Source organism: Podarcis gaigeae, assembly GCF_964106915.1.
Source record: "Podarcis gaigeae genome assembly, chromosome: 3".
Taxonomy (NCBI): Eukaryota; Metazoa; Chordata; class Lepidosauria; order Squamata; family Lacertidae; genus Podarcis; species Podarcis gaigeae.
Genome location: NC_139680.1, coordinates 87904150 through 87919438, shown reverse-complemented (window position 1 = coordinate 87919438; position 15289 = coordinate 87904150). Strand labels below are relative to the sequence as shown.

Here is a 15289-nt window from a genome sequence, read left to right as displayed (position 1 = left end):
AAGCCCCTAGGGCAGGGGTGAGCTACCTATGGCCCTGGTTTCACCTTCAGTCTAATTTCAAAAGCCTTCTGCAAGCCGTCAGTTCAGATCTCAGGCAAGAGTGATCCGTGCCCCCCGTGCCCCCTCCAGGTAGCCCACTGGGTGATGCAAGGGAAAGAGAGAAGCGGGTGGCAGAAAGAGAGAGAGAGAGAGAGAGAGAGAAGGGGATGGTTCTGGCCCTGTCCACCACCGGGATGTAGCTCCCTGAAGCAATGTGGCCACCAATGGGGGGGGATGACCCCTTGACCTACCTACTAAGGCTATCCCTCCCTCGCCAGGGGTGGACCCCTGCCCACTTTGCTTCAAAGAAAACCAGCTTGCAGGCAAGCCACCACAAGCTGACAGGGATGGGCCTTGACGTGGCCTGCAGACCTCAGATTGCCATCCCTCTGACTAAGCCAGCAGTTCTGACAGTAGGGGCTTGCATCATTGCAACAGGAGACAGTAGGTGGCATGCTGCTTTGCTTGCCTTCTCCACCCTACCTTGTCTTGATGGAGCTAGAGAGCATTGTGCCAAACTACCATCACACAGTCAGCAGAATATAGGGAGTTGGTTGCCCTGTCGCATTAGATTGCTGGTAGTCGCTTGAGCAGCCTTTTCTATTTACTGTACGGATTATCCTCCCGTGCATTTTGCAACCTGCCTTGGACGTATTCCAGCTCCTTTCCTTTAATTTGCTTGTACTCTAACGGGATAGAAAGTGCCTCCCTATCTTCACAGCTCGTTTCTCATACTACAAAAGTGTGCTCTCAACCATTTTGAGGGATGGAGTGATGAAAAACCTTACTTCATTTCCAGTGCTTACATTTTAGTTTCTGCATAGTTTAGGCAAATCTCTCCCCCCCCCCCCATTTCCCCTTTCTTAAATAACCATTTTGCTGGGTGCTGCTAGCATGATCCGGGGTCGGTTCCCTCACTGGGAGAGAGGAGTGGCTGCCCCATTGAACAGCCACCCCCTGCCCCTCAACAATGCCGCTGGAAGGTTGTTACAAGGCATCCTCTCACAGAGTCGCACGGGGGGAAATGGCCTCTGACTGCACTAGGACTGCCAACCTTGCTTATCACATTGGCAGAAAGTTTATGGAAAGGAGGAGGATATGGCTATGGTGTCTTGAAATCAAATTGCAAGTCCCTCTCCCTTGCCCCTCGAAAAAATTAAAATATATATTTTTTTCCAGCTCAACAAAGCTTGAAGTATATCTTTTCCGCTTGCCGGCACTTGATCATCAGAAAACATGAGAATTTGAGCCCATCTTTAGCTTATACGCAGTGCATTAGGGAGTGCTGCAGGAGCTCTGTGTGCTTCTGTTTCCCATATTTACTTTTACAGAGGCTCAGACAACCAATTTGAAGGCATTAAGTGTGATCAGGATTTTGAGGAAGGGTCCAGGTGCAACAGCTAGCTGAGCGGGTAGCCTTGGTTGGGCCAAGCTTCAGGCTGCTTATTTACTGAGGCGCATGCTGGCAATGAGCTGCCATTTCTGCTGCATGAGCTTCATTTCCTTCCATGTTCCGCATTGGAAGCATTCCTGCTGCAATAGGTAAACGTTAGGATAACCAGAATCATGCTCAGTGAATTATATTTCTAATCTGGAAGAGGGTTTGTTTTATATGGAAGGCTGACAGGGCACAGGATGTTAAAGACAAGCTGGATTCTGTATTTGGTACTTCCATTAGCTGAGTGAGTTTCCATGCACCTTTGATTTTCAAATTAAAAGCAGCAAACAGCCTTGTGATTCTTAGATGGAATATCTTATAAAAATATTAAACAAATTAGCGGTAACTCAACTTTCTGTTTTCTGAATTCAGCAGAGCTTTCATTTTGCTAATTAATTCTTCTTTTCTCACTTTGATGACAGTGGCATGATAATCTGGGCTTTATATTCTAACAAAATTGGTTAACTAAACCATTATTATTTATTGTGAATCGGAGTTGCATTTTTGTTTTGTAACATGAGAAAGTATGATATTTTCCTGAAGATTTATATATAATTTATATATCTTGGTGGGGGATGTGGAGCTGAAAGTGCCTTCACCATAACAACACAGAGTTTTTGCTGGATTCTACCCAATTATTCATATCCAAGCATCATGTGCCATTGATTTAGACATTTTCCATTTTCTTATAGTGAAGACTTTATTTAATCCTGCTCCGGCCGTCGCTGACCTAGATCCACGATTTTATACCTATTCTGACATCATCTGCTGCAATGAAACTGAGGTAAATACGTGTCATCACCATGATTTTAGTCGCTCTGGACCAACGCAACTTTTTAAATCTGTTTTCTGCATCATTTTTTCTGCATTTGAATGCAAGTAATTGGTTCAGATTCTGAAAAATGCTTTTTGGACAATGCTGGCTTTACTTGGAATGGGCTGGATAGTACCTGAAACAGAACTGATAATCTCCCCCCCCCCAACAAAAGGTCTCCATCTCACTAGTTGTGTGGCATACCAAAGAGGAAATAAACATACAGTTCAGGAAATAAACATACAGTTCATACTTCAACTCTGAAAGCTTTGTCCAATGGCTGGGTTTGTAAGGCGGAATCATGGTTCAGAATTACAAGAATAAAATAAGAGGATTAAGTGATTTTCTCAGGGTGGTGGAGGGTGTGAGTGCTGTGTCCCCTTGGTGTTGTAATGGTGGCACTTGCCCTTCTGACAGAAAATGCTCTGTTGGAGGGTGGCAAAAATGGGGGGTTGAAGAGGATCAGTTGGGAGGGAAGGAGAAATGTCCCTATTTTCATCTGAGGAGTGTTGGAGGGTCTAGGAGAGCACAGTGTATAAACCTGGGTGATTCCATCAGACTGCAAGAAAGAAAGAGAAGGAAAGCAGGGCTATTTTGTCGTCTTCTCCTCCATGTGTCACCTTGCAGTGCCCAGTGCTAGCAGAATACCTGAATTTTTTCCATGCCAGCTAGCCAACCAGCCACCATTATAAGAACTGTAAGAACTGGTACTTCCCACTTCTCCTCTTTTCCCTTTTCTACTGTGTCTTTTCTTCTCCCAACCCATCCTTTCCCCCCTTTTGTATGGTGTCCTTTAGATTGTAAGGCTGAGGGCAGGGACTGCCTTTTTAAAAAGTTGCTCTGCATCTTGATTTGAGAGCCTTTTTCATCGAAGAGCAGGGTAAACATGCTTTGAATATAGGCTTGTAAACAATAAACTATAGATCCAATGCACTGCCTTGCTGAACTTACTCAGCTATATCCAACTCCACTCTTGACATTTCCAGTCTAATTTTTGTCATCTTGTATCATGTCTGGAAGTCCACACAGCCAGCCTGTGGCAGAGATGGGACATGCTTGCAGGTCTGCCTGATCGAAGCCCACCTCGTCCAGATAGTTCTCATGCATCCACATGGTTCCAAAGATGAAAAGAACAGTGCCATCTCTCATACCAGGTTTTCTCCCATTGAGGGCCAGCATGTTGAGAGGTGAAAGATCCCACATAGAAGTGTTTATAGATGATTTAGTAAAATTATTACCTGTATTGGAACAGATGAAGCTTAACCATACAGAACACAGCAGTATAGGGTGTGGGTGTAGGGGGCAGAATAGCTGCCAATCATCATCTTGAAATATTTCTAAAGGAAAAAAGAATTCAGAGCTCATCACAATTAACACCCGTCCAACTTTTTGCGCTGACTAGCCACCTACTTCAAAGGGAAGTGTAAATTTATGCCCCATTGTCAACATGAGCTGTGAAGTTTCTGCCAGGTTCCTTAATAATTCATACTGTGTGCTTGTAATCGTCCATTTATGATTGGCTGATAAGAGTTATGGGATCAGACAGGAAGTTTCTGTTATTTATCTTCTCGGCAGCAGAGGCATAAAACTAGTCTGTGACTTTGCAAAGCCTTGAAAGTACCCCAAGTTGCTGCAAACCCTGCTATATTGGCTGCATCCTCCAAATATCTGTTGGATGGAAGCACATCCACCAAACACTTGTGAATGCTTCAACAACCACAAATACTTGGTATTGTGAAACATTTTGTTCATTCCGAATTGTTGTGCTAGAATGGAGCAAAAAAACAAGGGTATAATATCGGTGGGCTATCTACCACAAAGGATATTTCACAAGCTGTGGTTTCAGAGACATATTTTTCATTGCTTTAATAAACTTTTATTTGTGCAGCTTCTACTTCTTTGTATGTGGTTCATGTGCAAAATACTGAGAATGCATCTTGCAAGATTATCAGTTCCTGATTTTTTGCTTAGCTGGTAGTTTGGTTCCCCCCCCCCCCCGACTTTTCCCAGAAAGATCAAGCCTGTTGAAACTGGCTTGTTAATTCACTGTGCACCAGATGCAGCAGAGCCTAATCCCTGAGGTTTGCCCAGGAATGTGCTGGTTCTCTGTTCTTTCTAATTCTTCTAATAAAAGAATTGCAGAATAAGTATATCAAATGTTGGTCCTGTGGAAGCCAAAACCCTAAGGTTGTGTGCCACTAAGTGATTTCAGACTTGAAGGGAAATGGTTGTAGGTGTTGCATTTATAATGTCCTTGGCACTTTAGAGAGTTATTCCAGGAAAAAAAAACAATCTCAGATGTGCAGGGCCAGCCATGTGTATGTTACTGAATGCATTTGTTGCATTCACATATAAGGGGTATGTGTGTGCTATTATTTACACAAAAAACATGCAGAGGAGGGAAGCCCAAACCTGCCCCCTTCCCATCTCGCTTCTGTTCAGGGGTGCCAACTTGAATAAAATATGGGGGGGGGGAGGTAAGCCCCACCCTGCATAATCAATCACATGACGCAGTTCACACACAAACCATTTGAATGACAATGCCTATCAGCTTGGGGCAGCTCCCTCAAATATTTTATTGGGAGGACCGAAGCCCCCTCGGCTCCTAGGATTTGGCTCCTATGTTTTTGTTGCTTTAAGCTCAGGGATAGGAAATATTTTTGCCTGAGGACCATATTCCTTTCAGGGAAGCCACCCCAGGGCCTTTTTACAGTGGTGGGTGGAGCCAGAGACAAAGGTGGTCAGAGCAACAAATGTAAACTCAATCTTTGTACAGTAGTGTAGTCTCTACACCACCACCACCCATAACGTGGACCTAACGGCAAGTGAAAAATCCCAACAATGGATGGGACTTTGCTGAGCAAAACGGGCCGGGGCTGGGTGGCACAATGCTTTTTTTGCATTTTCCACGTTATGGAAGATGCATTGCTATTTTTGCATTTCCGTAGTAGACTTGGAACATGCCTGGTCATGTTTCTAAAGGTGTGACAGTTTGGAGTGCGTACAATGAAATAAGGAGTCACACCTTAGAAATTTATTTCTGCAGAATGTGAGCTTGCATATCTTTACGCTGTTGAATTCTGCATTTCTGCATTTTCTGCTTAGGCACTTGGTTCCGCAGCAGCATTACCTGTAGATACGGGGGGGGGGGGGCTTACAGATGTTGCTGGACTCCAACTCCCATCAGCCCCAGCCAGCATGGCTAATGGTCAGGGATGAAGGGACCTGTAGCCCAACAACATCTGGGGGTACCACATTGACTGTATATTGACTTGTAGATTAGCAATATAAGTAATTTGGTCATTTCCTCATCTCTCTGTGAGTGTTTTATGCCTTTTTGCAAAATGTGGTGGTAGGGGCCAGGGGGGAGAATCTCTTTCCCTTGGTCTTATGTAGAAAGCTCTTTAAAAATATCCTCCTTGGCCTCCTGCTATTGTGTCTTCGTTTTCTTTTTTAGAGCAGCCATTAGTTATTTCCTCCAATTGTATTTTTTTTTATTTAAAAAAGTAATTTTATTGGAGGGAGGAACTTTCCAACACAGCCCAGCAGTTTTATATTTAATTTCACAATTGACACTTTGTGGTACATTTTAACTTTTGGCACGTAGCATCTGTCTAGTGTCTTACCTTTGCGGGAAATCGACTCCTGGCCTGCCTTGCGGTGTCCTCATTTCCCCCCTCTCCCTCTCTATCTCAGCTGCATCACAATTGTTGCAAATACAGCTGGAGGCAACTCTTTGCAGATGGCAGACGCAGCAGAAACTCCTAAAGGCATCTGTATTTGCCTAATCGGTCCGCAACCACCTTTGTATACTGTGCAGCACAGAAGGAGGGCCAGACAATAACAGTCAAGGACTGTGGGCGCTCTCTGGGATTAAAGCAATAACACAGTGTTCTGTTCTAAACTAGGTACTATCACAATCCATGCAATCAACAGGGTGTGGTGCAGATGTATTTGCATCTTGTAACCTGCCCTTCACCTCATTGTGGTATTGCCTCATTGTGGCATTGTAGCATGCGCCCCACTTTGGGGGATGGTGAGAAGGGCTAGGGCCAATGGTACAGGGTTTCATCTCTAGACTAGAATGAAATGGTGGGAATTATTAAGGAAGCAGACTTTGGCAAGGCACTAGGAGAAACTTGCTAACCGTAGACGGCATTTGATGGTGGAAAAGACTGAGCAGTAGACTCTCCTTAGGAGACAGAATCATAGTGTCTTGGAGTTCGAAGGGACCCCAAGGTTCATCTAGTCCAACCCCCTGCAATGCAGGAATCTCAGCTAAAGCATCCATGACAGATGGCCATCCAACCTCTGCTTAAAAGCAACTTCTCAAGAGTGTGGCCCCAGGTTCAGCGCTCTCTCTCTCTCTCTCTCTCTCTCTCTCTCTGTGTGTGTGTGTGTGTGTGTGTAACAACAACAACAATTTATTATTTCTACCCTACCCATCTGGCTGGGTTTCCCCAGCCACTCTGGGTGGCTTTCAACAGAACCGTAAAAACAGACTCAAACTTCAAACATGAAAAACTTCCCTAAACAGGGCTGCCTTCAGATGTCTTCTAAAAGTCGGATAGTTGTTTATTTCCTTGACGTCTGATGGGAGGCCGTTCTACAGGGTGGGCGCCACTACCGAGAAGGCCCTCTGTCTGGTTATATATTCCAAAACTTCTCTCTCTCCCTCCCTGTCTCTCTCTCACACACGCACATTGGATTGGCTTATAAATGAACCAGGCCTTCCCCCCCCCCAAGGGAAAGCATGGTTATTTCCCAAACCGATCCAAGTTCCTTCATTTCCCCCTAGGACAGCCCTTCCAAAAAATCTCCTGCGCAAAGCAACACAGACCTTTTCCCCCCATTGCTTTACATAGGTTCTACTCCCAAGGAAACTGGGGAAGGAACAAGAGGGAACCCCCACAGTGGTTTTCTTAGAGGTGGTTCTTCAAAGCAGCTCCTTGGGTAAAGCAATGGAAAATCATTTACCTCCCTTGAACAAGGGAAGCTCATGCTGGAATCCCCGTTATGGGCAGAGCACGCAGTTGGCCACTTCGCACATTTTACTAGGGTGGGTTTTTTACGTGCATCTAAAAATGTTGCTTGTTTAATGTACAGTCATACCTCGGGTTGAAGTTGCTTCAGGTTGAGCAGTTTCGGGTTGCACTCCGCGGTGACCTGGAAGTAACGGAGCGCGTTACTTCCGGGTTTTGACGCTCTCACATGCACAGATGGTGAAAATGATGTGCATGTGCGGAAGCGGCAAATCGCGACCTGCACAGATGCATAGACACAGGTTGCGTTCGCTTCAGGATGTGAACAGGGCTCCGGGATGGATCCCATTCGTATCCAGAGGTACCACTGTATTAATGTTTCAAAAATGTGCTTTTGAGCATGTGTATCATGCACAAATCAGGAAACTGGGTTTGGCTGAACGCCACAGCCCTGAATTAATTATTTGTAGAGGTTATGACAATAGTTATTATGTTATTCTTCAGCCCACTACTCTCTGAGTCTTGCACCTCCCACTATATTTCCTGGTACACACCGTTGACTCTCAGTGCATTTAATAGTAGCAAATATTACGTATCTGAAATAAATTGATGTTTTTGCTTAATCCCCCCCCCCGGCTAACCAGCTAATGTGGGTTTTGTGTTGTTTCAACCTTTTCCCCTAGGCAGAACTTTTAACGGGAATCCCAGTTGGCAGTGTTGAAGATGCTGGGCGTGTGGGACGGATCCTGCTCGAGAGAGGCTGTAAAACAGCCATTGTAACTTTGGGTCCAGAGGGCTGTGTGTTGGTCTGCACAAAGGAACCCACCCCGAAACATATACCCACCAAGAAGGTCACCGCTGTAGACACCACGGTATGTACTTGCGATTCAAAAGCCTTGCTTTGGGGGAAAGGCTGCTTACACATTACCAGCTTAAAACATGGCTATGTCATTCTTTTCTTCAAACACAGTATTTCATAAGAAATCACAATATAGATGTGGATTGTGGCTAATGTCGTGTGCACGCCAATCCCCAAACCAACACTGGGATGCAGTGCTGGATGCAGAGTAAACCGGAGTGTGTACACAACTAATTATTATTTGAACACTAAAAGCCCAGAGTAATCAGCCACATCTTTGAGCAAGGCATAATGCATGCCAGCAAACCATCCCATTCCATCCCACTGCACAGTGAATGTCAGTTCACCCAAGGTTTATAGGCTGGCGTTCCATAGACAGGACAGACCAGCATGTACTGATGAAATCACTGTATTCCTCCTTCACCCTCCTGTCTATTCCGTATTGCGGCAAACAGTGTGAGCGGCGACTCTGTTGCTACTTGTGGAAGATGGCGACATAATCCCTCAGCGCCATCACCTCGAAACACCCCTGTTCTTTCTGTGGTGGGAGAAAGGAGACGCCCAGCCATTCTCTCCTCAGACTCCCCAAAATTGAATGACTGGCTCTGTCCACACATGCCTGAGCTGTTTGTGCTGGCAAAAGCCTTTTGCTTTGTAGAGCTTAAGTAATATCAGGTGCTCAAATTCCACAGGGCATAGTTAAAAGGCAGAAGCGGCATGCCGTGCCAAATTAATTTTGTCGCGATTTGTAAGGTCAATGACCTGCATCTTTCATAAAGCCTGAGGTTGGGGTCCCCCCCCCCTTCATTCCTTTCCTGTTTATGATCAAGCACTGACTGAACACTCCTTCAGTGGAATGTTAGGATTATTAGCTCAGCAGCAGCAGCAGCAGCAGCCATCAAGAAAGGCAATAGTTAAGGTTCCGATAGCAATATTATCTCACCCACATTTTTACAAGAGCTGGGACATTTTGTACTCGCAGTTCTGTCTGATGCAAATCCAGAGTAGTTCTGGCGAGAGCACTGTATGTACTAGCTATACATTTTAACTGCCTGATGTCATGAAATGTAACATGTGTTCTCCTGCTGCCACCGTGACATTTCCCCCCCTTTTGTTAAAAGGCAAAACATAGTGCTGCTATGTACCTAAAACCAGAATAGCCGGTTCAATTCAGGGGAAGGCAAAGGAAACGGATCTGTGCTCGTGCTGACTGCCTGTGCACAGTGCCGTGGTGACTGCCTCAAGACCCTCTTTGCATCTCTCCCCCCCTCCCCCCCAAAAAATAGCAGACCAGAATTCTGAATACAAGCAGTCGCGATCCAAAGGAGCAGGCAGGCAGGCAGGCATATTGATCTTGAATGTTCCTGAGGTTTCCTGCCCCCTCCCACGCCATAAATAGCAGGCCGGGAGTTTGTGCAGAAATGGACCACAATCCAAACAGCCGTATTTCCATGCTTCGTGTGTGCAGCCTAATTCTTCCTCCTCCTGAGCAACTGCTGCCATAAGCTTCTGGAGTGTCACTGGCACCCATGCTTTCTAGTACTGTAATCAGGGTGGATAAAAATCAATGATTTTAAAAAAAATGATTTTTTAAAAATTAAAATTGGATTTTTTTATTTAAATCGGATTTTGTTTATTTAAGTCGGATTTTTAAAATAAAATGCCTTTGGAGGAAAAATCTTTCCAAATATAGTTTTCTATTTAAGTTACATTATAGTCCAAAGGCTATTCATCAGGAAATAAGGATTTGTTTTAAGTTTTTCATGTGTGCTAAAACTCAGTCTAAGTTTTTTAAAACAACAACAACAACACCGTTTAACCACATCAGTTAACAAACATGGATACATATGCTATAATGTTACTGTTTTAGTTAAATAAATTGTTTAAATTGTTGTTAAGGAAATGATCAAAGTACAGCAGAAAAGTTGTCCAAATATAAACAGTTAGCTTATTAAACCCCACAATAATTTCATAATTATCTGTCTATGTATTTCTAATAGTATAACCAAATCAGTAATTTTTGATATAACTGTAAAAACTACTCTGACCGTTTATTATTCCAAAAATGAAACTTTCCTCTGGTTGTAAATATTAAGATTATACCAGTAAGAATGAGTCTTTCTGTAAAAAAAAAAAAATTAAATCAAGTCTTACTGACTAGTGATTTAAAACAAATCTACCCTGACTGTAATGGTACAAGTGAAAGTGTGAAATAGCCCTAAGTGAGTGACCCACTGTCATGGCTGAGTGAGGATTCAAACTCTGGTCTCCTGCATCCTAATTCAACACACTAACCACTGCACGGCAATGACTCTTCATCACTCTGTCACAGAGAACATCCACCTCCTCTCACCGATCCACTGGGTACAGGCAGGATGATGCCAACCTAGGATCTGGGCTACTGCTACTTTAGTGCTCAGACAAAAACCCTTTTGTCACTGTTTGCTGGGAAGGACCTTAGTCTTTTCACAGTAGATGAGAGTAACAAAGAAACATTTGCCAACTTCCTTACTCAGAGAAGCACAGGCTTATTGGCAGAACTGCTGCCTGTTGAAATTTCGTGGTATTTGCTAAGCTCAGGTAAGTGCTCAGTTTCCAAGAAGATAGGCTGAAAAGCCTAATCTCTGCACTTGCTTTTTCTTCACACTTCCCAGGCCAATCCTGGCATTTAATATCAGCTTCTGAGACTGAGCTGTGGTTCAGACTGAGTTCAGCTGTTGGTTTAATATGAAAGTGCTGATGTTTGATTTTGTGAATGAAAGCTTCTATTATTTCGCTGAGCAATACATCGGTTTATGACTTGGCTGTTTTCAAGTCAGCTTCCCTTTGTTCTTATAAAGTGATATTTCATTTAAACACCCCAGTCCATGCAGAATTGTCTCTTCGTGGTTAGGTGAAGGGTTTTCTCAGACAGGTTTTTACTGATTAGACAACAGTGAAATGCTTTAGTGAAGCAATTGTACGTACTTAATAATTGTTGATTACTGGTGCATTATTGGCACCTCAAGGTTTGGCTAACAAGGTTGTATTTGTCACAAAATTTATTGCTCCTTACAGTGAAAACCATTAAAATAGTTTCACAAATATTATTATTATGCCAATTTTTAAATTTGATTTTCAATATAAACCCAATTACACAAATTAGTTCCAAATTAAAGCAATTTTGTCAAGAGGCTTTGCGTGCACCGTTCTTGATGGGTCTTTATAATCTAATATTACTATGTTTCATATTCTTATTTACTTCTATTATATTCCCTTTTCAAAATCATCACATAATTAACAGCTGCACTCTTAACGATTTCTATTTGTGTTATTATATTATTTAACTTCCCTCCAAAAAAGGCTTCAACCGAGGAACCATAGCTTTTTCCTTTTCATCCTGCGTGTGCCACATCCAAAAGTCGGTTGTTAGTCTCTTGGCCTTATATGTCTCTCTGATGTTTTCCTTTATCCTGTAGCATTTGGGGCTATCTCCTTATTCCCACTGTTGTATTATTCCAGCTTGGTTGGGGTGGAGCTGCAACTTCAAGGTTAAGCCCTCTTCCTTCTCCTGCTCAGCTCTTTCCCATAATACTCAAGCAGTTCCAAATCGACAACAGCAGATCCCTCCCTCCCACTGGCACCAAATCGACAAGTTCCAGAGATTTGCCATTTCTTCTTCCAGAAGGGAAGGCAGCGCCATTCCTCTTCCAGCCCCCCAAAACCCCTCACGCCACTTTCCTTTTGCCACTACCATAGCATTTTGCTTTAAAGAAGGGGGGAAAGGTTATATCTCAACATCTCCACGATCTCTTTCAAACTTTTTTTTAGGGGTGGGGGGCATAGGCTCTAATTCCCAGCAACATCCTTCCAAACAAAACAACCAGACTCTCCCTCCCTTGACTCCTTTCAAGCCTCAAGCAGCTTTACATCATATTTTAAATCCCGGTGTTACAACGTACATCAAACCATCCTTGCTTGTATATCTTAAAATTCAATATTAGGGGAGGGTTGCCAAATCATAAATGTAAAAATGTAAAAATTCGTAGCAGAGCCCCCCCCCTCCATCCACCTCCAACTCAAGATAGAATCTTCTCCCAATTTCAAACCTCAGTTCCATGCAGCTGATTGTTCGCAGTTATAATGTCCATCTCCTCCGGTGTGTGCCTAATGCCAATTAAAATCCAATTATAAGGAGAGCCTCCACGTCCAATGGTGATTGGGGGGGGGGGTTCACATCAGGTGAAGTGTGTAGCATGCAGTGCCTCCACCCGTCCCCACTCTGATCCGTGTGGGGGCGAGCCAATGAGGCGGCCGTGGGTCGCCAGTACCTCCTGTACCCGAGAAGTTTATAGGGGATAGTTTAATCCCTTCTATCCCCTTTTTTCAGCCTGTGCCTCTCACCGATGTTGAGAGAACTATCGCCATGGTGCGGGACAGGAACCGGAAGCCAGTTTCACAAATATTATAAACCAGATTCCCCAGAGAAACATTGTGTTGGTATCTTTTGGGCTTCAAAAAGCTTTCAAAATCAGGTCTTGCCTTATCATGGTGTATATGAATAATACAACAACTAATAATAATAATAATAATAATAATAATAATAATAATAGACATAAATAATAAAATTATTGTTATTGTTGTTATTATTACAGTGGTACCTCGGGTTAAGAACTTAATTCATTCTGAAGGTCCGTTCTTAACATGAAACTGTTCTTAACCTGAGGTTCCACTTTAGCTAATGGGGCCTCCCACTTATGCCGCCACCACGCGGTTTCTGATCCTGAAGCAAAGTTCTTAACCCGAGGTACTATTTCTGAGTTAGCGGAGTATGTAACCTGAAGCGTCTGTAACCCGAGGTACCACTGTATTATATTTCTTCAGCACATATAAGAAGAGCCTGCCTGGACAAAGGGCCCATCTAGTACAGAATATTGGGTTAGATCCACACTGGCCCACCTGCCAATGGAAGGGATACTAGAGGGAGGATGTCGGGTGCCATACATGTAAAAGCTTGCACCCATTCATCAGCAATCCTGTGCACACTAACTAGGGAGTAAGTCCTACTGAAATCAAGGAGACTTCCGAGTAAACACGCATATGATTAGTAGTCATAATTTTAGCAGTCACAATTTAAATCACAGATAAGAAAATTCCACTGGGAATTGATGTGTTCAAAACTTGCCATCCATTTCCTTCCACCAACTCATACACTGTTTTTTCTCTTATTTTAAACAGCAAAAACACAGGGGTGTATTTAAGTAAGCTGAGGAGATAATGGTCTTCTTAAGATAAAACCACCCCCTTTTCACCTGTTTTGTTACACCAGAATGTTGCAACAAGCAGAAATGTCTCCTGTCTAATTGCCTTCCGTCTGAAGTTTTGTGGTTGTCTGTAATTGGTCATGTTGCCAGAATCCTGAAATGTCACTCACACAATATGTGTGAAACTTCCCTCTGCCACCTTTCATTTTGTAACAAGATGCAAGGGGAGCTCTTCATTACAGTAAGATTGATATACTGTACATTTCACCATATTAACAGCCGACTGTAGTGGTGGTTTCTCAGGGACAGGGAGATGGGCCTCCCATTAGTTTGAGTAGGGTATGGGGAAAATTTGGCCCTCCTTGCTTGCTGTGCTGATGTGAGTGGTAGTTCAACAACATCTGGAGGACCAGAGGTTCTCCACACCTGAGTGAGTGTGATGGCCCCTGGTGGGAGATATTGGGGGTCAGGAGATGCTGGAGGGCAAAGGTTCATGTGCCACCTGTCCTGCGTCCCATGACCTAGACTGGTGTCCTCAGATAAAGTGGAGAATGTTGTCCCATCAGCTTCAGTTCACAAGTCTTAGTGGCTTCTATATGCAGATAGCAGGACGGGGGGTGGGGGGTATTTTGTCTGCCTTCAGCTGCAGAATATATTGTGCCAGGTGTAGGTTTCTCGCATTCTCCGTAAAGTGCTTTTATGGGAAGGTAGTCTGTTGCAAAAATAGTGTTTTCTGTTGTGGCGTCTGGAAAAAGCAAGTATCTTCCAGGCCGAGGTGGGGGACTCATAATGAATCCCTTCAGACTTCTCTTTATTGTTATTATACATTCATGAGTATTTGTTTCCGAGCACAATTCACAGTGCTGGTGTTGACCTTTAAAGCCCTAAACGGCCTCGGCCCAGTATACCTGAAGGAGTGTCTCCACCCCCATCATTCTGCCCGGACGCTGAGGTCCAGCGCCGAGGGCCTTCTGGTGGTTCCCTCATTGCGAGAAGCGAAGCTACAGGGAACCAGGCAGAGGGCCTTCTTGGTAGTGGCGCCCGGCCTGTGGAACGCCCTCCCATCAGATGTCAAAGAAATAAACAACTACCTGACATTTAGAAGACACCTGAAGGCAGCCCTGTTTAGGGAAGCTTTTAATCTGTGATATTTTACTGTATTTTTGGTTTCTATGGAAGCCGCCCAGAGTGGCTGGGGAAACCCAGCCAGATGGGCGGGGTACAAAAAATAAATTATTATTATTATTATTATTATTATTATTATTATTATTATTATGCTTGTGGTGTTATTGGGGCAGTTATAAGTAATCCTGCTTTTGATATTGTTTACACCCACTGAAGTTTTGAAGCAGACATACCGCTTCATTTTCTGTGGGTGCATGATTCACAGCTCCCCACAGAAATCCTTTAAATACCCATACCACAAATGTTCTGCAAGGTGGTGGGGCAGGTTGTTTGGTTGTCCCTCTTTTGATGCACTACGGTTCAAGGGTGCCCCTCCAGATAATGGGGTGATGTTGGAGATCCATTGCAGAACAGCTGGTAAAGCAGAATGGTGTGTGGGCAGTGTAGAATAAATCCGCCACTAATAGCATTACATTAATGACCTTGAAGCAAATATGCCTGCAAAAAACCCCACCAGTCTGGAGGTGCCCAGCAAGGCCTCCACACACCTCCATTCACTGCCGCCACTGGTACGGTGCATTCAAACATGGAGATACCGTGTTAGTTTTCCTCCTAGCATTTCTGTCCCGTTTTCACATTGCAGTACCTGTTGTGTTATGGAATTGTGGCTTTTTGACTGATATACCAGTATATTGCTCTAAATTTCATTCATACCAGTGGGCGTGGTGGTGAGACACAACAATGAATGTCATCCATTGGACAGTATCACTATTCCCCCACCCTTTCCAC

General features: G+C 43.9%; 1 protein-coding gene across 4 annotated transcripts in view; it reads left to right on the top strand.

The window, feature by feature from the left end:
* RBKS (ribokinase) overlaps positions 1 to 15289 on the top strand; it is a 65107-nt gene that overhangs the window by 34364 nt on the left and 15454 nt on the right. For all 4 annotated transcript variants that reach the window (XM_083732664.1, XM_083732666.1, XM_083732665.1 and 1 more), the window contains 2 exons: positions 2170 to 2261; positions 7957 to 8145. In XM_083732664.1, the coding sequence (XP_083588790.1) occupies positions 2170 to 2261; positions 7957 to 8145 (281 nt within the window). The remainder of the gene's footprint in view (positions 1 to 2169; positions 2262 to 7956; positions 8146 to 15289) is intronic.